General features: G+C 56.5%; 2 protein-coding genes across 2 annotated transcripts in view; both read left to right on the top strand.

Moving 5' to 3' along the window:
• The window catches only part of TACC1 (transforming acidic coiled-coil containing protein 1), a 39,861-nt gene extending 20,622 nt beyond the window's left edge, over window positions 1-19,239 (top strand). The window contains exons 2-14 of the mRNA XM_017732614.1: window positions 394-574; window positions 6,357-7,386; window positions 8,443-8,478; window positions 10,142-10,202; window positions 10,471-10,669; window positions 12,376-12,431; window positions 13,771-13,890; window positions 14,060-14,139; window positions 14,584-14,627; window positions 14,729-14,889; window positions 15,125-15,231; window positions 15,808-15,928; window positions 16,389-19,239. Of these exons, the coding sequence (XP_017588103.1) occupies window positions 394-574; window positions 6,357-7,386; window positions 8,443-8,478; window positions 10,142-10,202; window positions 10,471-10,669; window positions 12,376-12,431; window positions 13,771-13,890; window positions 14,060-14,139; window positions 14,584-14,627; window positions 14,729-14,889; window positions 15,125-15,231; window positions 15,808-15,928; window positions 16,389-16,457 (2,265 nt within the window). The 3' untranslated portion in view covers window positions 16,458-19,239. The remainder of the gene's footprint in view (window positions 1-393; window positions 575-6,356; window positions 7,387-8,442; window positions 8,479-10,141; window positions 10,203-10,470; window positions 10,670-12,375; window positions 12,432-13,770; window positions 13,891-14,059; window positions 14,140-14,583; window positions 14,628-14,728; window positions 14,890-15,124; window positions 15,232-15,807; window positions 15,929-16,388) is intronic.
• Window positions 19,240-19,379: 140 nt separating this feature from the next.
• The window catches only part of PLEKHA2 (pleckstrin homology domain containing A2), an 18,532-nt gene continuing 15,711 nt past the window's right edge, over window positions 19,380-22,200 (top strand). The window contains exons 1-2 of the mRNA XM_017732626.1: window positions 19,380-20,085; window positions 21,623-21,736. The gene's annotated coding sequence lies outside the window, so the exon portion shown is untranslated. The remainder of the gene's footprint in view (window positions 20,086-21,622; window positions 21,737-22,200) is intronic.

Genomic DNA, 22,200 nt, shown 5'->3' on the forward strand with positions numbered 1-22,200 from the left:
CTCGCTCTCCGCTCGCTGCCTGGCTGCCGGGGATCCCGCACCGCACCGCGCCGGGGGCTGGGGGTGCCGGGGCCGCAGCCGGAGCCGGGCGCTGCTTCCTGGAGGATGCGGGGGAGCACAGGGCCAGAGCAGCCGGGCTCGCTCCCCACGGCAGCCTCCGGAGCGGCGTGGGAGATGCTGCGGGGCTTCATGTCCTTGGAGGCCTGTGCTGTGTGCTCAGCTCGGGAATGACCTGGCAAAAGCCCTCCCGCAGGGCTGGCGATGCACAGGGGGCTGCTCACGATGATGTTTCACCTGCTGTCCCTTTTCCGTTTGCTAGCATGTCCCGCTGGACAGGAGCGAGTGGCCGCCCCGGATGCCCACGCCCAGCCTCTGGCCTGGCTGGACGTGTAGGCGTTGTGGAGGATTTCAGAGGTAGCTTTGAAAGCAGTAATTCCTCACTCTTTTCCCCCCCTCGGCAGCTCGGACTCCACTGATAATTTTGAGACCCCTGAAGCAGAAACACCAACCTGCTCGCCACTCAAGGAGTTCTGCGAGCCACCAGGATCACCAGAGTCTGAGGCCGGGACCCAAGGTAAATTGTGCACCTTCTGCTCTTGGTGCTCTGCTCCATTGTCAGAAAGGCAGGGTGGGGTCAAGGAGTAAAATTCGCTGACTTTGAATAATGCCTGGCACACTTTTGGTGGTTAATGGCCTGGACAGTTCAAATGCCAGGGCTGGGCTGGGCACTCCACAAGGAGCTGTGATGGGTTGATTGAGAGGAATCTGAGGATGCTGTTGAATTATTTGATCAGTTAAACGTCCCTTTGACACTTCCTCTGCAGCCCAGGGGCTGCCCTGACTGCTGCTGGCTGGTGGGACCTTTCTCATGTGTACCCCATTTGTCACTCACCCCTGGCTCTTTCACAGGAGTGGCAAGATGCCAGGTTTGTGCCCCCCAGGCTGGTCAGTGGTCAGGGGTTTCATTGCACAGGCTGTTTCCCCTGGAGTTAGGTGCCAGGTGTCCTCACTGTGCAGCTGGTGTTAAAGATGCAAAAGATCAGTGCTGCTAAATCCCAGTTTTTGGGAAATTGTGGGGGATCTGCTCTAACTGCATGAGGCTTCCTTTGCTGGTGAGTCCTGAGCTGTTTTGTAGGTTTATCCTTGCGTCCCACACTGCTGCTGCTTCCCTGAGTGTGGCTCCCCATTAGCCCGTGGCCTCCTGAGGACCAGCTCCCTGCTGTCTCCATATCCTTCTCTTCAGGGGTTTGGGCTGGTGTCTATGGCTGACATGGTGGTGCCTATCTCTGTTTTTGTGCTGCTGGGAGGAAGCTTTGAAGCCCTGGCACTGCTGCTACAACCCACTGGAGGTTATCGGGGCAGGGCAGGGAGGAGACCTCCCTTCCATCTGCTCTCAGTGGCTGGGCAGTGTCAGGGTGTTTGTGAGCCCCCGGGGTGGTGTGCAGGAGAGCAGCCTCTCCAAGGCACAGGGCGGTATGTGCTGGGCCAGGAAGTCCTGGCCAGGCCGCCCTGAGCATTCCCTGCCCTCTCTTGCCCCTCACTGCTGCAGACCCTGGTACGTGATGTGCAGTGTTGTGCTTTCCTTGAATGCTCACAGCAGCAGCTGGGAACTTTTTGCAGGGCTGGTTTCAGAGCACACGGGCCCGATCCAGACCATGGGTCCTTCTGTGCAGGAGCCCGGGCACTGCTGACTGTGTCAGTAACAGGAAGCCGTGGCCCTCCATCTCCTGTGGTGGTGTTGTGCTGTTGGGGTGGATCTGGGTGCTCATCCATCCCTGTGCAAAACTCATGTTTGTTTGCTGTGATGGGGAGAGCGCTTGGTTCACGCTTTCAATAATCACAGCTCTTGGAATAATCCTTTTAAGAAGGGATGATAGAGACATCTTTACTTTGGGGATAATGTCTGGGGAGGGGGAGAGAGAAATAAAGGCTTTCCTAGCAGGTAGGAGGATCATTTCCAGCAGAGCTTAGGGAAGCGCATTGCTTCAGACTCCAGGGTGTCACTGTTCCCGTGTGTGCCTGTGCCCCTTGTCCTGGGATGAGCAGCTCCTGCTCAGCAGCGAGGGAGTAGCTGCTCCTGCACACAAAGCTCCCAGTGTTCTGGAGACGAGGGCATGATCTCCAGCAAAAGCTGTTTGTCTGTGCTGGCTGGCAGAGAGTGGGATGTTGGGGCCGGCAGAGCCAAACCGCGGTGCCACCACACTTTGCTCCAGCCCTTCTCTGCCCACGTCTCTGGCTGTGTCTTTTCAGTTTGTCTGGAATGGTGGAGGGGAAGGATTGTCCAGGTGCCGATGGGTTTGCAGTGTGCAGAGGCACCCTGGGGTGTTACACCACTGCACCGATGTAATCCATGTGTTCCGGCCTCATCTTGGCGGTGCTGCTCGTGCCCGGGAGCAGCAGTGGGAGCAAATGCCGGCATGGAGACAATCCGGTGTAATGGCTGCTTGTCAGCACCGGGAGAGCTGCTGCCCTGCACGCCCTGGGGAATGGCTGCTGGCTGTGCTGGGGTGTGTGGGGGCAGCGCCAGAGCTGGACCTGAGGGCAGGCACGGCACCCCTGGCCTGGAGGGACAGCAAGGAGCAGGCACTGTCTGCTCTATAGTTGCAGTCTCACCCTGCCTTGGGAATAAATAGGGTGAGGAACGTGTAAGACAGAGGCTGTGACTCCAGGGCTGGCTACTCCATGCACTGCCAAGAGGTGACCTGGGTATGTTAAACCCTGTCCTTGGGGACAAAAATTCAGCCCTGGAGGGGGCTGCAGTGAGGGTTTATGCCCACTCAGGATCACTCCGTTTCCTCTTGTTGTCTCGGATAGTGGGACTAATTCTGTCCCATTCTTGCTCAAGTTATCTCCAGTCATCTGCCAGTAGATATTTTGCACAAGGAAATGAGCAGAAGCAGCAAATCTAGAGCCATCAGTGCTGGGAGCAGGCTCTCGCTGCCGCTGCCGTTACCCTGATGCAGGGCACGTGTTTTCCGGTGCGTTAGCAGCATCGTTTGCCGGTATGCTAATTCTTAACAGAATAGATTTAAAAATAGATCAACGGCTGTTAAACACAAGCGGAAAGCCAAAAGAGGAAAAAAGCCGTTGGCAATGTAGGACTGAGCTGGGTGTACGGGGCAGATATCCTGTGCTGAGATGGGGAAGTGCATGACTCACAGCGAGCCCTGCCCTGAGCTGAGTCCAAGGCCCGGAGAGTGGAGGGGTTGTTCTGGCCCGTGCTTGGCACAGGGGCCACGCAGGGATCGCCGCTGCTTCGCTTGGCGGCTGCCTGTGGGATGGAAAGGGCGCTGAGCCTTTGCCTTCCAGCGCTGCCGCTGCCAAGTGTTCCTGATTCATTTGAGGGATGGCACGCTGGAAAGCTGTTTAAGTCGGTGTTTGTGTTTAATTTCAGCCTGAGGAAGACAAGCGAAGCAATTATAATGCAGAGGCACAAAGTGTCTATTACTGCGGTGCCAGACTGTCCTGTCTGTTTTTCTTTAGAAAGTAAAAAAATCTCTGTTTTCACTTTGTAGCATCCCCTCCAGGTACTCACCTGGATCCAGAGCAGATTTGCAGCCTGTGCACAGCCGGGACAAGGGGTGTTCATGGGATTCAGCACGTCCTGTGCTGGGTCTGCGTTTGGGACGGATCCTGGAGTCACTTTGTGTGCCATGCTCCTGACAGTGTCCTTTTAGTCATGTTTGGTTTAGTTTAGTCATGCTGGGACTAAACTGTCCCCCCTGCAGGGCACAGTGCCAGAGGTGGAATGGGAGACCTTAGGGTCACCTTTTCGGGATGCTGCTGTGAGGCATCTGCTGGGATGCCTGCGGGAAGGGCTGGTCTGAGGGGCAGAGCTGTGTGTGGTCGGTGGCTGCCAGCCTGCCTCCTCCTGGGGTCCCATAGGGTGTTCAGCACAGCTTTGGCCCAAAAGGAGAATCTGAGCAGTGAGAGGGCTGGGGGAAGCTGCAGGACTGGGGGACAAGCTGGTTTCCCTGGCAGGAGCCACGAGCGAAGGGAGTACGTGCGGAGCCAGCACGGCTGCTCACAACGTGACTGCCTGGGGCTGGCGGGAGCTGGGGATGTCGGAGCATTCAGAGGAGGAGCAGGGAGAGCTGCAGGCTTCGAGCCAGGGTTGGGGAGGGCTCTGTGGGGGACAGCCAGTGCTGCACTGAGGTATCGCCGTGCTCATACCCAGCAGTGCTGGGCAGCTGTGGGGGTTGGAGCAGAGAGCTTTGCTCTTTCTGTGCACCCCAGGGCCCTTCAGGCCACTGCTTTCTGCATCCTGTGTAATTGTTCTCCCAGGAACATGCTCTCCCACCATGCTGCATTGAAGGCAGAAGAAATGCAGAGGGGAAGGAACTAGGGGAAACTCCCCCCTGAGCTTGCAGGAGGGACATTTCCACTGCAAAAGATTTCCAAAACCACAGGCGAGCACCTGAGCTGCCCTTTGCCTCTGCCTCTGCCTCCCAATGTATCCCAGTTCCTTAGCTCTCAGACTGGCTGAGCGGGTGGGCTGTGATGTGGGAGGGGCTGAGTAGCTGAGCTCTCTTGGGTGCAGAAAATGAGGGAATCACAAAATTGGAGGACCTGGGTGGGTGGTTCTTCTGATTTTTGTGGGAAAATGATTCTGAGCTATGGCCACATGCGCCACTGCTCCTTTCCTCCCCACCCTGTAGACACCGCAGCATGGGGAGGTGGTTTGTGTGCCGGCTGCTTGTTATTCAAGAAGTAATTACTCACTGCTTGGGTTAGAAACCAGGATGGGCTCATGTCTGTGAGAACGGCGGCTGCCAGACCTTCTGCTGGGAACGCAAAATGCACTTAAATAGTCCTTTTGCCCTGACTTTGAAGTCTGTTCTTCTATTCAGAGCTGTCTCAGGAAGGCTTCAAACAGCTGAGCAACACAGCAAGTGTAATAAAGTTTTCTTTGGGGTCTGTTAAGGAGGTTTTCCTGGTTCCTAATGATGGGAAGGCCTGGCAGGCGCTGCCTCAGACTGTTTCCTGGCTGCACTCCAAGTACTCATCCACTGGATTTGTGTTTACTGATGCATTTTCTGGGGCATCAAGGCAACGTCTACTTGGAGGGAGCTTTTTTTTGCAGTCAGAGGAAGCGTTTTTGCAGTCTCAGGGAGGACACAGACCCTCATGATTAATTTTCATGGCTTTTAGCATCCTTGGGATCAATTACGCAAACCACAAGCCATCAACTGAGTCAGGATTGTTGGCTCCACATCCTGGATTAGTCCTGGGACCAGATATTTGCCTGATTCACTTTTCCTCTGCCAGCCTGTGACTCGCTGTGTTACCAGCAAACATGAGCCGGTTGCAAATGCCTGGTGATAGGAAAAACCTTTCCTGGATGGGCTCAGGGATGGGGGTCTGTAGGAGCCAGTGGTTGGTATGGGGGGATGCTCGAGGTGACTCCCCTCTGCAGCTGTCACCTCTGTTCCAGGGCAGGGCTGGGGCAGGGACAGGCGGATTTCCCTGGCACAAGCTCTTCATCACCCAGGCTGCTCTTCCCAGCCAGGTTTCAAACCAGTTTGGTCCTTGGGAGAGCACTGGTTCTGTTCTGCCCTTGGAGGACCTGGCTGGACTGTGTCTCCCCAGAAAGCTGCTGGTGAGGGCTGCAGGTACCACATGCTCCCTGATGGCTGCTGGGCATCCCAGCATCCTGCTTTGCCTTATCCCAGGAGTCTGTGCAGTTGTCCCTGGTTGAGGTGCAGGAGAAAGACTAGATGTTTTCCTCTTGTGCCTTGGCACACCTGCACCACAATCCTGGCTCTGGGTGCTCGGTGGGTGCAGCTTTCAGGATGCCCCAGTAGATGAAGGATCTTCTCCATCCCTTGATAGCAAGGAAAAGATGAAATGGTAAAAGGATTGAGGGGAAAGGACTGGAGTAATGGTGATTAAGTCATGGATCAGGATTTGTCATCAGAAGACGCTGACAGCAGTGTGGAATGCCTAGTGCAGGATTTCTGCAGGTGGAGAGCCAGCTTGTGTCAGGCAGCTTCTCCTGCCTGGTGCACATCTGGCTCCACAGCCCCAGCACTGGGACTGACCCCCAGGTCCCTCCTGCAGCCTGTTTCTGCTCCTTCACTGAGCACACCTTCCCATTCCCCTTCTCCCTGGGGCCTGCTTATTCACATTTTGTGGTGTTGTCTCATGTCATGCGTCCCTGAACTTTTGTCACTAATTTTTGACCCTCTGCTCAGGTGAGCAGTGACTCCCTGTCATCTGGCACAGGGAAGCTGAGTTTTGGGTCAGTGGATCCCCCATAAAATCTGACCCTGGAGCAGCTGTGAGGAGGGAACAGGAAGCCCTCTGGAAGGGAGTGTTTAAGGGCAGGGTTTAACCATCTCCTTTTATCTTTTCAGAGCCAGGTGGCCATGGTGACCTGCTGGTAGGGGAAGCCCACTGGGACAGCTCGCCTGGGAAGCACCCCAAAGATGAGGCTCAACCAGAGATTGGAGCCCCTAAAGCCAGTTCGGATGCTAAAGGGGAAACTGACCCTGACCACTCGCCCCTGATGCAAGCCCTGGCTGGGCTGGGCTGTAAGGCTGACCCTGGCCACGCTGCTGTGCCCACTGTGGAGCCAGCCCCCGTGCCCCATGTGGGCACAGCCACCTGCGAGCGGGTCGCGTCAGGAGGGGACTCGGTGGACACGGGGCTGGTGGAGCTGAGGGCTGATGCCCTGGCCCAGGACCAGCTCAGGAAAGGGAAAACACCTTTGCTGGGGAGGAAAACAGATGAAGCCACAGAGGAGACCCAAGCATCCTACCAGCTTGAGCCTGAGCAGCATGACAGGAGTGTGAGCCCCTTTGTGGCAGGGGGCTGCCAGCTACAGAGCTCTCCCCTGGCAGTCTCACAACGCCTTCCCCATCCTGGTGAGCTGGGGGGGGACCCAGCTCTGGAGACCACAGGGCAGGTCCTGAAACCTGGGGCTGATTTTACAGAGGTGAGAGAGAGTGTGGAGGCCAAGCCAGCTTCACCCAGGAGGGGCAGCAGGATCCCAGCCAGCAAGCTGACACCGAAGAGACACAGAGAGTCCCCCAAGAAACCAGCTGAGGATGCAGAGAGGGGTCCCACAGAGCCGCCACTGCCTCGAGGCTCCTCCCAACTGGGTCCCACGTGCTGGGAGAGCTCCGGTCTCAACTCTCTCAGTGGCAGCTCAGCACTGCAAAATTTGCCTGTTCTCCCCAAGGGCTCTTATCAGTTTGACCCCAATAACTTTGACTCCATGGATCCATTCAAGCCCACCAAGACGCTTGCCAGCACCGACGCTGACTCTTGCTCCACTGCAGATAACAGCCTCAATGAAATCCTCGAATCTCAGACACTGGAGATGCAGGACGATGCCCTGAAAGGCAAAGACTCCCCCAAGAAGCCCAAGTCACGCCTGATAACGTGAGTGCCAGTGTGTGCAGAGCCGGGGCTGCAGCCCCCTCTGTTTTCCCCGCGGGCAGGCAGAGCTGCGCTGGCGGTGGTGATGGAGGTGGTGATGGAGGTGATGGTGGTGGCAGTGGTGCTCCTGCTCTGGTGCCTCCTGCGTGAGCCCAAAATCCCGCCGTGCACCTCAGGTTCTGCTGCTGCCTCAGTTTTACCCGCCTGTTGTCCCAGTGGAGGGGCAGCTCCCCTCTGCCTGTCAGTACCACTGATGGGAGGAGAGGGATGGGTGTTCTGGAGCGGTGCTGGTGTCCTGAGTCCCAAGCAGAGCAGGGAAGGCTGGATTGGGACCCGCTTGTAGGATCACCACTTTGGAAACCCCTTGGGGGTGCAGCTGGTGGGTCGAGGTGGAGATTTGTGGTGTCAGAGGAAACCCGTAGTGGAGGCTGGAGCCGATGTGTTTGCTGGACTCGTGCAGGGATGTGCAGGAGCTGGTGGATGCAGGTGTGGTTGGTCAAATGTAGCTGAGACATTTTGCGAGCTGACATTGAATTTCTGTTTTATATCAGAGAAGGAGAACAGGTTGGACAGGTAGACTCTCACTCTGCCATTGGATTCTCCAGTGAGAAAATTAAATAGTGGGTTTTTACAGAGAGAAAGATAAAAACTCACAGGCAAAAATCAGGCTATGCTGGATGTTTTTGTCCAGGAAATACTTTACAGAGAGTAGATACAAATTTTTTAAGAGCTGGTGTTGCCATGTGTGGCTGTGGGTGAGCAGAACCCACGGGGAGGGGAAGCAGCAGGGAATTCTCTGCTCGCTCTCTGTCACCTTGGAGCAGCACAGGCAGGCAGCAGGATGTTGCTCTGGCAGTGAGGTTTGTGTTTGGATCTCACCCCGCTGCTGTGGATAGCAAATGCAGGATCCGAGCATCCCGTGTGTGTGTGCCTTCCCAAAGACCGAGCTAGGCAGCTCACTATGCTTCTCCAGAGCAGAGTTAACATCCAGGTCTTTTCACATGCTCTTCTTCTCTCCATCTGTCTGTCTCTCTCCCTGTCCGTGCTTTGGTGCATCAGGACTACTGAGCAAGTGAAATTTCTCTGTTTTCTGTTGTAAGTACTCTCTCCTGTATTCCTTTTCTTTTCCTTTGATGTTTTTGTCCTCTCTCTGGGTGTGTGCTGCCCCACTCGTCTCCATGGCATGCCAGCTCCTTCTGCCCTTTGACTTGTGCTCTCTGCTGTCTGGTTTGTGCCCCCGCACCCCTCGGCGGGGTCCCCAGGGTGGCCTGGCCTGGTGAATGCCTGGGAGTGAGGGAGGAGAGGAGAGCTGAGTTGAGCTGAGCTGCACCAGAGGCACACGCCCGTGCTTGTCCTCGCAGCATGCCGCCTTGCAGCGTCTTCTGATGGTGGACAAGTGCTCAAAACCTTCAGCTAATGGAGGGGAGGAGGTTTTTGTTGCCTTGGTGCTGGGGGGGAGCTCAAACCAGCTGCCAGGTGATGTGATAACCCTGGCACAGGAGAGGGTGCAGAAAAGAGGAGGGAGAGGATGTGGTGAGTTTGACTGCTCGTGGCAGGGCATGATGGAGAAAACCAGTCCAGAGCGATTCTTCAGTGTGACCGAGGTGTGCATGGCAGCGTGCAAAGAAGCCTCCGTGTGCCGTGCCACGTCGCTCGTTGTGCTCTGCCGCGCATGTGTGCAATGGGGTGGGGAGGCTGGAGAGTGGCAGTGGGTGGGGGCAGTTCCATAAACCTGGGAGCAGCTCGCTGCAGTCCTGCTCGAGCCTTTGCTGTGTCCCTGCGGCGGGGAGTGCCGTGTCTGAAGGCTGGCATCCCTCCCGAGGTCCCCGCAGCGGCTGTCACACGAGCTGTTCCAGCTCAGCAGGTGTCTCCTGGGGGTCAGACATGGCCCGAGCCTGGGAGATCCCTGAGTGTGGAGTGTGAGGGGTTGAGATGCAGGAGAAAAGCTCATGCTCTCCCACCCACATTCCCACTGGGACGGTGCCTCCGCTGCCTTGCGCTGTGCTGGTGCCCGGTGTGTCGGGATGCAGCCGTGCCTGCAGCCCTGCGCAGATGGCCTCCGAGATGGGTGTCTTCAGGAATGTGGGATGAAGTTCCAGGGACAGCTTCCTCACTGGAGGGCAAGGGGACCACCTGCAAGACCTACTTGGGCTAAACTTCCCACCCGAGGGGCCCCTCTCCGTGGGGCAGCATTTGCGTCAGGCGGAGCGTTTGTTCGAGGCACAGCACTCGCCCTGGTGCTCTCCCACTCTGCCCTGGCCGCGCGGGTCTGACTCACGTGGGAGATGTGGATGCTGTGGAGAAGTCCCAGACAAATCTGCAGCTGCAGGGACAGGGCATGAGACAGCCTGGACATGGTTCTTCCTGCAGAAAGTCGACATGCACTGAAGCCTCGGGTGCCTGGACACGCAGGGCGAGGGCGCAGCGAGGGAGATCCTTCTTTGCCAGCTCCTTGGCGGTTGCCTCTCTCGCCATCAGCCTCTTGGGGTCCTTGCTCCACTCCTTACCTTCCTCAGGAATAAACACCTCACAGACAAACCCAACTGATGTGTAGTCGTGTCTTTTGTTTGCCTGTTCCTTCCGTTCCTTCCAGAACTTGCTCTGCCTCGGTGTTCACTGGTGAGTGGGGTGCTGGCCTGCGGTGGGTGCAACGCTAGAGCTGGGACTGCCTCCCCCTGCTTGGGCTGTCTCGCACGCGCCCCTGCATCCCCCACAGCACCCCTGAACCCCCCTCAGCTGCTGCTTCTCTCTCCTGCAGGAGCGGCTGCAAGGTGAAGCAGCACGAGGCGCAGCCCCTGGTCCTGGACATCAGCACTCAGGTACGTGGGATCTCATCCCCAGAGGTGCGGGCTGGGCACAGGGATGCTGGGATGGTGCTGGGGAGAGCTGGGCTGCCTGAGCTCCACGCTGGCATCTTCCCGGCGGGCAGTTCCTGCGGAGAAGGGAGGGAGGGGGGCTGGTGGGGAGCAGCTTGCCAATGGATTTTAAGCCTTCCATACTTTCCATGAAGTATCCAGCAGCTCACCTGGTGGCCTGATCCCTGCAGATTAACCCAGTCTTGCTTAACTGCATACTTTGGTCCTGCAGGATGAAGGAGTGTTGATCTCAGAAATCCCAGATATTACAAATCGGGATGGACGTGCCACTGATGAGGAGAAGCTGGCCTCCACCACCTCCACGCAGAAAGCAGCCGGGCTGGAGAAGAAGGCTGAGCCAGAAGATGACCTGGAGTACTTTGAGTGCTCGAATGTCCCCGTGTCCACGGTGAAGCACAAACCAGAGGCAGGTAAGGAACATCCTGGTTGCCTTCAGCTCTGGGAATGTGCCGTGACTGCACCCAGGGAGCCTCTGTAGCCTCTAGCAAGGAAATGGTGCTGTTGAGGCGGCGCAGGCTCATGAGAATTTATTTACACTGACAGGGCTAAAGGCTGCTGCAGGTTCTAATGGAACCTCCCATTGCTTTCCTGCACTGTTTCCAGTATGGAAAATGATGGTCCAGGCTGTGTTTATTTAGACTTTGAGTACAGAGCACTCTCCCCACAATGCTGTGGTGGGATGTGGGTCAGGCACGAGGTTCCCTCCCTGTGGTGCTCCCTGCCAGTGCCCCCTGACACCAGTGCTCCCTGCTGAGCTGAGCTGAGAGCTGAGCAGGACAATTGTCCATCGATGGGAGCATCCTGCCCTGGCTCCTGGGCTGCATGGTCCCTGCTTAGAGCCTGTGCCAGGAGCAGAGCTGCCAGGACTTGGTGTCCCAGCACAGGGGCTGTGGTTGATGGAGAGCTCAGTAACACCACAGAGACCCCCATTATTGCTCCTGGTGGAATTCTGCTGTCAGTCTCCCACGTAATTAGCCTCTCTGACCAAGCCATTACAAAATAATTAAAAGCCAGGCAACGTGACATTTAATCAATAGCCAAGTCCTAGGTGCAAGCAGGAGAGATCACCACGGGGGGGTTGCAGCCCTCCCCTCTGCAGGGACCTATTAATCATTTCTCCCGATGGCTGTGCTGGGCTGCCAGCTCCGGGGAGAGGAGAATGGTCCTTTGTCCTCAGGGGAGGAAAATCTGACAGTCAGGGGAGAGGCTGGGAGGGTTTGTTTATTGCTGCTGGTCTCAGAGGGCCAGGCAGGTGCACGGGCTCGGTGGGAGCTGTGGGTGCAGCTGCTGGCACCGGGATAAATGCAGGGAAACAGTGGGAAGTCTGTGGTCACCAGCGTTACATTGCCTCCTTCCTTTCCAAGCTGAGCTCTCTAAATACACAGTTCTCTGCCTGGTTAACACATGAATCATGTCTGCAGTTGTGTGAGTGTGGTCCATAAATTACCCCTCATGCTGTGTGAGGCAGCGCCGTGCCCACAGGTCAGGGTGTCCCTTCTGCAAGGCAGGGTGTCCTGTGAGGCAGTGTCCCGCAGGTCAGGGTGTCCCACACCTTGCAGATGTGGGGAGATGTTTTTTATCTCCTCTCTGCTGTTAAGAACAGCAGGGGCCATGTGGCAGCTCCTTTGGAGGATGATGGGACTGGCTGGCATGGGCTGGTGCTTGTGCTACTTGGAGTGGTCTGAGCAGCTGGTCTACTCCAGCATCCTGTTGAAGTGCAGAACGTCCTGTGCATCTTCCTCCTCCTCAGCTGCTGTGGTCTCAGGCATGGGTGGCAGCCCTGGGGACATGGACGGGCACAGGCTGAACTGCCACCAGAGGGAAGTGTTGGCTTCCTCTCCAAGGAGTGCAGGCAGGCTGGCAGGGTGCATGTTGTGGCACCTGGGGACAGGGTTTAATGGTGACCTTAGCAGCGCTGGGGACCCGATGGTCTTAGAGGGCTTTTCCAACCAAAATGGTTCCATGCAAGGGCAAGAGCTGGGGGCAAAGATGCCTTTGGGAGGGGAAGCTCAGGGGATGGAGTGGCTCAGAGGTACCCTCCTACGTCTCAGAAAATCTATGTGTGCTCAGGGTGCTGTTTCCAAGTCAATAAAAGGTTGTGTTTCATTGTCTTTAGGTTTTGAAAAGGAGATCTGCAAGCAGATGGAAAAGGATGGGCCTGGCATCTTCCCTGTGAGTGCCTCTCGCTTTTTCCTTTCTGAAATGAGTTTCTTTGGGAGGTAAAATTCTTGACAAGCCCACACAGGGACTTAATAAAAATAGCAGAGATTTCCCAGCAGGCCTGGAGGAGCCTGGCAGAGACAGATCCCTCCTGGGTGGGCACTGTGGTGTGGGAGGGAGGGAGGAAGGGAGGGATGCTGGAGACAGAGTAGGAGTAGTGCCGAGCCAGGGCTGCACTGGAAAGTGGCTGAAGGACAGGGAGAGGGCAGAGGACACCATGGGGAGGGGACAAGCTGCTGGACACTGGTTGTGTCTCACATGGGGTGACCAGGGCTGGCTATGATGGCCTGTGGGTGCTGGTGCCTTCTGCAAGGGATCCTCAGCCGCTGCCCTCAGGAAGGGAGCTGACAGCAGAGATGGGGGGAGAGTAAAAAAGCCCTGGCTCTGCAGCCACACTGACCCTGACACCCCAGCAGCAGCACCACTGTGCTGGGACACCCCTGACACGCCCCAAGACCTCTCTGCTGCGGGGGGCACCCTGTGCCAGCTTAGCAGCCCCTGGCCAAAGCTGCTTGAGTTGACAAGCAGATGACAGTGAGATTAGCGACATCAGCAACACCAACTTCTGTGAGACAGATTTAACTGTGCTGAGCCCCACAAGGACGTGAGGCAAAGTGAACCTTTTGTTTGGTGCCCAGGGAGCCTGGGTAGGCTCTGGTCCTGCAAGCAGGCTGGTGTCACCCCAAAGGCACCTGCAGGTGCTCAGGTGTGCACCTGCTTTTTGGAGATACTGTGGGAGGCTGCTGCCAAACCACACTGGGCTGAACCTCCCCAGTGTTGAGGTGTCCGGCCCCAAACCTGCCCCAGGGGCGGCTCCCCCCCCCGGCCATGGCTGCAGTGGAGCTGAGAGAGCCGTGCAGGGCTCGGGGAGCTTGAACTGAGCAGCAACTGAAGCGCTGGGGAGGAGGGGAGGGGAGAAGTGCTCCAGTGCTCTGGTTTCCAAAACGTGAGGAGCAGGCTGCCTCCTTCCTCCGAGCACTTCTCTATTTATGGCCTGGCAGCCCGTTCCCAAGGAGATGCTGCACGGCTGTCACTCGGCTGGGTGATGAAAGGAGGAACAGGCGGTGGTGTCAGCCTGGCTTGGAGGAATGTTTCTGGAGGCCTATCAGGCTGCAGGACCCCCCAGAGGAAGGGATAGGGTCAAAATCCAGTCAGGAATCAGCACCTGGGCTGTGGGGCTGAGCCTTCCCCACAGTTTGGTCTCTGTGATAAAATAGGGGAGAACACTCTGAACAGGGGAGGTGGGTGAAAAGAAACCCCCCACAACATCCCAGCTGGGTAATTCCCCCAGGACAATCCTGGGCTGTGCTCCATGGACAAGTGCCCCAGCGTGAGCAGGAGCGAGAGTCCCCTGGCTGGCATCTGCCTCAGCGAGTCCGAGAAGGCGGCCGTGCTCACGCTCATCAGAGAGCAGGGAACAGCCGGTCCCTGTCCCCTGGGGCTGCCCCTCGATGGACCTCACCATGGGGGGAGCAGGGGCCGCTCTGCTCTGCCTGGGAGGGGGGATCTGATCCCCTGCGTGGGTCAGAGAGGGGAAGCCCCTCAGAGCACATCCCAAGGGTCCCCTGTCTGCTGCAACCCAGATAATCACCAAGGAGATCGAGGCCAATGAGTGGAAGAAGAAATACGAGGAGAGCCGGCAGGAAGTGCTGGAGATGAGGTACGAGCTGTCCCTGGCACGGCTCTGCGCCGGCAGCGCCGGGCTCTGCGCGCCCCTGGCAGGAGGAGGCTGAGCGGGGTGGAAGGGGCTGACCCAGGTCAGCCTCACCGGGGTGGGGTGTCTTGGGAGAGATGTTCTCTTAGTGCTGGTGCTGTGTCAAGCCTGCTCGTTCCTTTGCTGCAGAAATAAAGCCCCGTTAGCTGTGCCAGCCCCAGCGGCAGAGGGAGGTCTTGGCCTGAAGCAGCACTGATGGGTGCTGCAGCCCCAACATCTGCGTTGCAGCCCCAACATCTGGGCCCTGTGACTGTGCGGCTGCAGGGGTTTGATGGTGGGGCATGGGCCAGCAGGGCCTCCTGTGGGGCAGATTGTTGTCAGCACAGCTGGAGGTGCATGTCCCCAAAATCAGGGGCCTCTCACCTGTTTTTTTTCCCCTCTTCCTTCTAGGAAAATTGTGGCTGAGTATGAAAAGACCATTGCCCAGATGATAGGTAAGGTGCTGTCACCTGGCCAGGTGTGCGGGGCAGGGAGCTGGCTGCCACAGCCGTCCCCACTTGGTCACTGTGTCCTTGTTGTTTGTTCTCCATCCCAGAGGATGAGCAGAGGACAAACATGACATCTCAGAAGAACCTGCAGCAGCTTACGATGGAAAAGGACCAGGCTCTGGCAGACCTGAACTCGGTGGAGAGGTCCCTGTCAGATCTGTTCAGGAGATATGAAAACCTGAAGGGCGTCCTGGAAGGATTTAAGAAGGTCCTTACCTTGGTTTGCCCTTTCTCCCTGCAGCTTTGGTCCCCGGACACAGGGTTCCTGTGCAGCCACGCTCCATGTTTCTGTGCTGCTGAGCTGGATAAGGGGCTCCAGCATAAAGCAGAAGTTGGTTTTATTTAAAGCATTTGTTTTTACACTCAGAACTGTATCTATCATCCCATCAGAGTAATGACTTTGTGCCCAGTCCCAATGCAGATGGATGTACTTTCTTTTGCAGAATGAAGAAGCTCTGAAGAAATGTGCTCAAGATTATCTAACCCGTGTCAAGCAGGAAGAGCAGCGGTATCAGGCCCTGAAAGTCCACGCAGAAGAAAAATTGGACAAGTAAGGTCATGCATGAGATTGCTGGGTGCTTCAAGACCTTGTAGGGAAGCAGCTCCATTTGCTTTCCAGAGGCTGGAAGGCAGGAGCTGAATGATGTGAAAAGCTGCATTTTACAACCTCGGGCTCAAGTGTCCCTAAGTGAGGCAGAGCAAATCCCTGAACGCATTCTCTGATCTCTACTTATTTATTTTTTAATGGAGGATCTGAGGTTCATGGTCTATTTATGGTCACTTACCAAGTTCCCATCTTTCAGAGGGCTCGTGTTTGTGGTACGTGAAGGGGCTGTGCAGCCCTGGGGCTCAGCTGATGAGCAGGAGCTCACCAGCACATATAACCCCGAGTGAAGTGGGTGGTGAGGTGGTTTAGCTTGGTTCTGAAAGAGCAGAGTTTTGTACAGGGGCTTGGAGGAGCTGAATTAACCCAGTTTCATCCAGTTCCCATATGGGCAAACCGCCTCTGTTGTATCCAGGCAAGCGGAGCTGGGCTCTGCAGTTGCTGCGTGGCCTCAGGCCGTGCCATGGTGCTCCTGCCTGCACCCAGACCTGGCCACCGGCCCCCTCTGTCCATCCCCCACAGAGCCAACGAGGAGATCGCCCAGGTGCGCACAAAGGCCAAGGCGGAGAGCGCGGCACTGCACGCTGGGCTGCGCAAGGAGCAGATGAAGGTGGAGTCCCTGGAGAGAACCCTGCAGCAGAAGGTAACACACCTGCCCCACGCCTCTCTGCCAGCCCTGCCAGCAGCTCCTGTTGCTGCCCTGAGCATCCTGCTGATGCCAGAGGTGTCCTCCAGATTTTTGGTCAGAAGGTGGTTTGTGGGTTTGTTTTTTGGGGTATTTTTTTGGTTTGCTTGGGGTTTTTTGTGTTTTATGGGGTTGGTTTGGATTTTTTTGGCAGAATGGGCATTGCAGGCTCTGCCTGCTTGCAGAGATGTGGGCTGGGGCTGGGTTGCTGGAAATCTGTGCAGCTCTGGGGTCTGACTGGGATGAGGAGGGGTGAGCCCAGGGGCCCGCACAGTGCCTGGATGCACAGAGGAGCTGTTGCAAGGGCAGGTGTAGGAGCGGGCTGCCCCTTCCTACGCAGGCTTGATGGCAGATGGCCCCAGGTTTTATCCCCCACCTGTGCCACCATGGGAGTCCCCAAGGTCTGCTTTTCTTCCAGAACCAGGAGATTGAGGAGCTGACCAAGATCTGCGACGAGCTGATAGCGAAACTGGGAAAGTCAGACTGAGTCTCACCACCCCTCGCCAGCACTCTGCACTTGGCCGCTTTTCTCGTGACGTTGAGCACCTTGCCTTACTCCCGGGCTCCCCGCAGAAAAGCTGCGTGTCCAGCTGCCCCGCTTGGCTGCCGGACCTGTGGCTCCTGAGCAGAGCCGCTCTCCTCACTCTCCCTGTCTGCTTCCCACAGCTCCGGGGCTGGGATCCCTGCAGTCAGGCTGGGAATCCTGTGGTCAGCCTGGGCCTGCGTGTCCCTCCCAGGACCTGCCACACTGTCCGTCTGCACCAATGCCAGCTCTCAGGTGGGAGGTGACAGCCTGGGCTCTGTCCCCCTTGGTTGGGCTGGGTCTGTTTGTGTCCCCACTGTCACTTACTGTCCTCACGTGCTCAGCGGAACAGTTCCAGCCACGTGGTAGGTCCTGCCCTGGGATGTGGGTGATGCCAGGGGTGCTGCTGGCTGGCTCTTGCGCTGGGGAAGGAGACCTGGCACCTGGATGGCTGGTCTCTGGTTCGTGGGTGAAGTCCAGCACAGCATCTCCCTGTCCCTGGCTGTGCCAGCCTCAGAGGAAGGGAGCTGACATCTCTGCATTCGTGCACTTTATGAGCATTTATGGGCACTTGGGCTCTCTGCTCACTCCTTCCAGGCAGGCACGGTGCTGACACAAGGCACGACTTGTTTCCCCCAGGGCACTGAAACAGTCACATAACCTGTAGTAACTTCGGTCCTCTTCAAGGGAGAGTCTGGGTGAAGGGAGGCAGGAGGTTGTGGCACCAAGAGGTGCTTGAGAAACAGGGGGATGTTGGTTCTGGAGAGCTGGGACTGCCCTTCCATCCTCCCCTTGGCCACCCTGCCTGCAGCCCTGGCCCCTCCAGTGCCTGGGGGACCTGGTGTTGAACACGTGCAAAGCCAAGGCCATTGCTGGTGACTCCCCGTGCCATAGCCAGATCAAGGCCCCATTTCAGAGGCTGCAGGAGAAAGGAAGTGAACCCTGAGCTGCCTCGTGGCTGCTGCAGTAGCTGCAGTGGTGGAGGATTCTCTGCCTTGAACAGTTAGTCCTAAAGTGTGAATTAAGGGAAATATTTGCAGTTTGGACTGTTTCCTGCCCAGCCTGTCAAACACTTTCACAAACCTTTTTGCTGCTACTTTTTTGTAACAATTGAGCTCTTCTCCTTCTATTTTCTAATTCCCTGTGTTGAGCATGCAGAGCAAACACCTGTTTAAGCCAGAGCCATACACTTGATTATATTTTATTAGTTATATAATGTATAGAGAGAGTTTATTCTACACTTAAGCAAAGGTGTCAGCAGCCTGCCCCAGCACACAGCTTCCCAGCCCAAGCCCCCAGTTATCCCAGTGACGGACTGGTCAGGGAAGCCAGTGGCTGACACCACTCAAAGCAGTGCACCTGTTGCTTGTGCTGGATATTCACCCTTTGCACAGTTGACAGAAAGGAAAAACCTTTTTTCCCCCCTCTCTTTTCAACCCCTTTGATCTCCCCACCTGTCCGCCTCCTGGGCTGGTGAAAAAGCTTCAATCATATGATCAACAAGGACTGTTTCTGTTCCCCTTTGGGAGTCTGTACAGGTAAAGCAAACCCCTGAGATGCAGAGATTTCTTGGGCAGTTGGCTTTTTCTCTTGAGGAACCAGAGTGCAGCATTGCACAACCTCTCAGAGCTGGTAGAAGGCTGGTTCATGGCTGGATTTTGGTTTGGTCACTGGTGCACTGCACAAGGTGCCCGTGTGAGGCTGGTGGAGCCCTGGTGTGGGAGGCAGGTCCCAGATGGGACTGTGGCAGCTCTCAGCCTTCTGCCTTGCTCAGGGCCGTGATGCTCGTGTGCTGTCTTGGCTCAAGGTGTCACAGTCTGAGGTCAGTCTCTCCCCGGGGCGTTGCTCTGGCCCTTGGAGCTGATGGGTAATTGCAGAAGTTTAGGTTTCACCACTCAGCACTTCCCCAGACCCCTGACCTGCGCACAGCACAGTCACTGCTGCAGCTTTCCCCTCTGGGCTGTCTGCGAAGCATGGCTCCACTGTGATAATGCACGGGGCAGAGTCCTCCATCCCTCCTGTCCCTGCTCCCCAGTGTCACCCGGTCCTGCCGTGCTGCCTCCTCCAGCCGGTGCTGTCGCATTCCCGTGCCTGTCCGCATGCACCCCAGTCTGGGCAAAGAAGATTCCTACGGAATGATTTATTAACTATAATATGGTTATAGTTACATATATATAAATACATATGTAATGGGTATAGTTATATAAAGTAGAAGGTGTGTGTTTGCAAACAGGCAGGATGGTTGCACCTCGTGTGCCGCACTCTGACATGCCGAGGTGATGGTGTCCCTGTGACCAGCACAGGGAAAGGCAGGTCCCTGTGCACGGTGTCACAGCCTGGGTGTGTTTGTTGTCTGTTCCTTGCAGTAGACTTTAAATGCCCCTTTCTGGCAGCGTTGGGCGCTGCCCGTGCTGCTGTTGCTGTTTGCAGTGTGTGTTTGCCAGCAGATCTGTCTGTAACCAAGTGCCAACCAGTAACCCCCAACTACTGATCTCTTCCCCCATCCCTCTAGTGTGACCTCCCCCAGGCAGGAACTTCCTCTGCATTTACTCCCACCCCTCTGCTTCCAGCCATGTGTGTAACTGCCATCACCATCGGTTTTATATGTATGATAATTTCCCTTTTATATGTCAGGTAAATATTTGTAAGAGTTATACTCACACAAATGAGATTATTATAATGATTACTAATATATTTTTTCCATGTTTCATTGCCTGAGTAAAAACTGTGTTTATCACTCTTGAAAGCTTTCTTGGTGTTTGTGAGGTTGGTGAAGAGTTTTTGGAGGAGTTGGCTTTACCTTCCAGAATGGGCTGTGGTCTGCCTTGTCTTTATTAATGTGGTTTACATGGCAGTTGGTTTCAAATAAGCGCAGTTATCATCTTGACTCCCACCATTCCCACCACACCGTGATGGTGCTGAGCTGTGGTGGTGAGCTCAGACAGCAGGAAGAGCTGAGGCAGCAGCAGGATGTCAGGCAGGAGAATCCTTGGCCTAATCCCTGCGCTGACAACCCTCTGTGGCCTTGGGTAAATCCTTCTGGAAGGATGGAGCCCTGGGGGCTGGGGAGTGCAGGAATTGTTCCACTGGGCTCCCAGCCCTGTAGGGGTTTTCAGTTCTCTTGCACTTCTCTTTTGGTGGGTTGGAAACTCTCGAGGGGTTTTCCCCAACTTGGCTGCTACTCATAACAAGAAAGGGGTTGTTCTCTGGACGGAGCAGGTGGGCTTGATCACAATCTTTGAAAGCCACCACAGGGTTCTGTGTCCAGGGGTGGTTTCCAAAGCAGGCACCAGCAGGATATGGGGCAGAGCCCAGCCCCATCCAGTGGCACCAGTGTGGCTCTGCCCCACTCCCATTCCCCAGCCCGGCCCATGTCCTTGGGGAGCTGTGTCCTGCCCCCCCGGCTAAGATGGCATTATCCAGGGGCTGCAGTGAGGTGTTATCCCAGCCCCCGATACAATCACTCAAGCAGATTAGCTGTAAGACCTTAAGACAAAACAGCAGCTACGCACCCCACGCTGCACACTGCTGAGAATGCCTGCCCTGAAGACCCTACTGGCCCTGGCCATCGTCACGTCCCTGGCTGGAGAAAGTAAGTGTCCCTTGGCTCCAGGCAGCACAAGGTCGGGTAAATCGCTGTAGCTGCTCCTGCGCTTGCTGCTGCTCCATCCCTGTCACCTGCCTGCGGGCTGGCACAAGCCCACCGTGCCCCTGTCCCTTGCTGCTCCCACCCCTGCAGGAAAATGATGTTTTGGGGGGGAGGGTGGCTTTCCCCTCTGAATACCACCCAGAGAAGCCTCCTGTCCCTTGCCTCTCTGCCACTGGCACAAAGCCCAGGCATGTGGTGCCCAGCAGGGACCACAGAGCCTCTGGTCTCCAGTTCTGATGGAGGCTCCTGAGCCAAAACCCTGCAGCCTCTCTTGGCTAGAGCTGTGTTTCCCTGCTAAAACTTGGTTCCTCCAAGGCATAGTCACAAAAAGCCATTGTAAAAGGCAGGAGAGTTGGTGCACTGCTCAGAGCAATGCCATGGAGTAGGGGCAGCTCCAGACAGTTCCAGGATCTTTGGACCAAGGCAAGATGAATGTGACTGTGTTTTTAGCTCAGGGCAGATGAAAGGCTGTGCCATGCTGTGAAGAACAGCAAAGGAGACACAACACAACCCAGCAGCGGAAGCCGGGTCATTGTGGGTTACTGGCAGGAACTTACTGGCATCTGACCCCATGAAATCCCCACTTTCCCCGTTCATGGGTTTTCTCTCCCTGAGATGAAGCTGGGAGCTCTGGGCAGGAGCCGGCCCCGCTGCCACGAGAGGGCTCTGCTCCGTCAGCAAAGCAGAGACGAGTTCCATCTCCAATACCGGCGGTAGTTTATCCATCCCCATCAAAATCAAGGATTCATCATTTCAGGCAGGAGCAGCATCTTCAGGTCTGGGTTTTTCTGGGGTGTGTGTATGCTTTGAGGGGTCACACAGCTCTTGCACCACTGTCGGCTCTGACGCGCAGGAGAGAGGGGCTGGCTGCTATCTAACCTGCCTGTGGCCTCCTTTAAGGACGATCTGGAGACGGCTCGTCCCTCCCGACTCACGCATCTGCCTGGCACTTTACTACTGCGTGTCACCGTGCTTGGTCCCAGGCAGCACCCTTGGGCTGAGCTTCCTGAGTACAGTGTAGTTCGTGGGAGGTACTCCCACAGGTTGGACGAATTCTTCCTTCTCCCCCCCAAATTACTTATTAAAGTGAAATCTGGCACAAGAAGACAAAGGTCTAGGATGGGTTTTTAAATATTATGTCTACCGGTTTTTACTGTAAAAGGAATTTCAGGACTCTCAGGAAGTCTTTGCAGGGCAAGGACTCAGCAGAGCTCACCTGCCCAGTTTAGCTCTCATCGTTTTGAGTCACACTTGGAAGAGTTTTGCATTAATTTTGTGGACAGGTGAGGCCCCATCCTGCATCCTGCTGCATGCCATGGCAGTGCCTGCTCATGGCTCGACTGCGACCCCTCGCCTGTGACTCCCCGTCCCTGGGCTGGGGGTCACCAGTGTCCGTGGAGACCCACAGACTCTGGCGGGGCACTGGGGGCTCTGGGATGGTGCTTCGCTGCCACTCTCATTCCTCCTCATCTTCACTCAGGTAAAGCACTGAAATGCCACAAATGCGTCGCATCCAACGAGAACGACTGCAACCAGCAGGGATCCCACAGCTGCCCCCAGTACGCTGATGCCTGCTCCACCATCACCGCACCCAGTAAGTCCCTTGGCTGGAGGGCCGGGGCGCTGGGCGGGACTGGGGGGTTCCAGGGGGAAGGAGGGTGGGACAGTAGGGTCTTAGAGGGGTCCAGAGGGGCTGGGGACCGGAGGGCGAGGAGAAGCAGGGGACCTGCCGAGGCGGAGCAGGAGGCGGCTTCCTCTTGCGGACAGGAGAGGGATCCTTTTATTCCGCATCCGTACCGCCGGGACTCAGGTGTTCTTTCTCCTCTCCCAGTGAAACCCCCGGTTCCCGGGAGTGCCTGACCCGCGTGTCGCGTTGCCTTTCCTTGCAGACAGCGTCATTAAGTCCTGCTCCTACAAGTCCTTCTGTGACCAGGCGCGCCGCGGCGGCTCCGGCGGGGCCACCGTGCGATGCTGCTTCAGCGACGACTGCAACGGGCCGGCGCGGGGCTCCCGGAACGGCGTGGGGGGCACCCCGCCGCCCCCGGCCCGCCCGCCGGG

This window comes from Corvus brachyrhynchos, unplaced genomic scaffold (genome assembly GCF_000691975.1).
Source record: "Corvus brachyrhynchos isolate BGI_N302 unplaced genomic scaffold, ASM69197v1 scaffold150, whole genome shotgun sequence".
Taxonomy (NCBI): Eukaryota; Metazoa; Chordata; class Aves; order Passeriformes; family Corvidae; genus Corvus; species Corvus brachyrhynchos.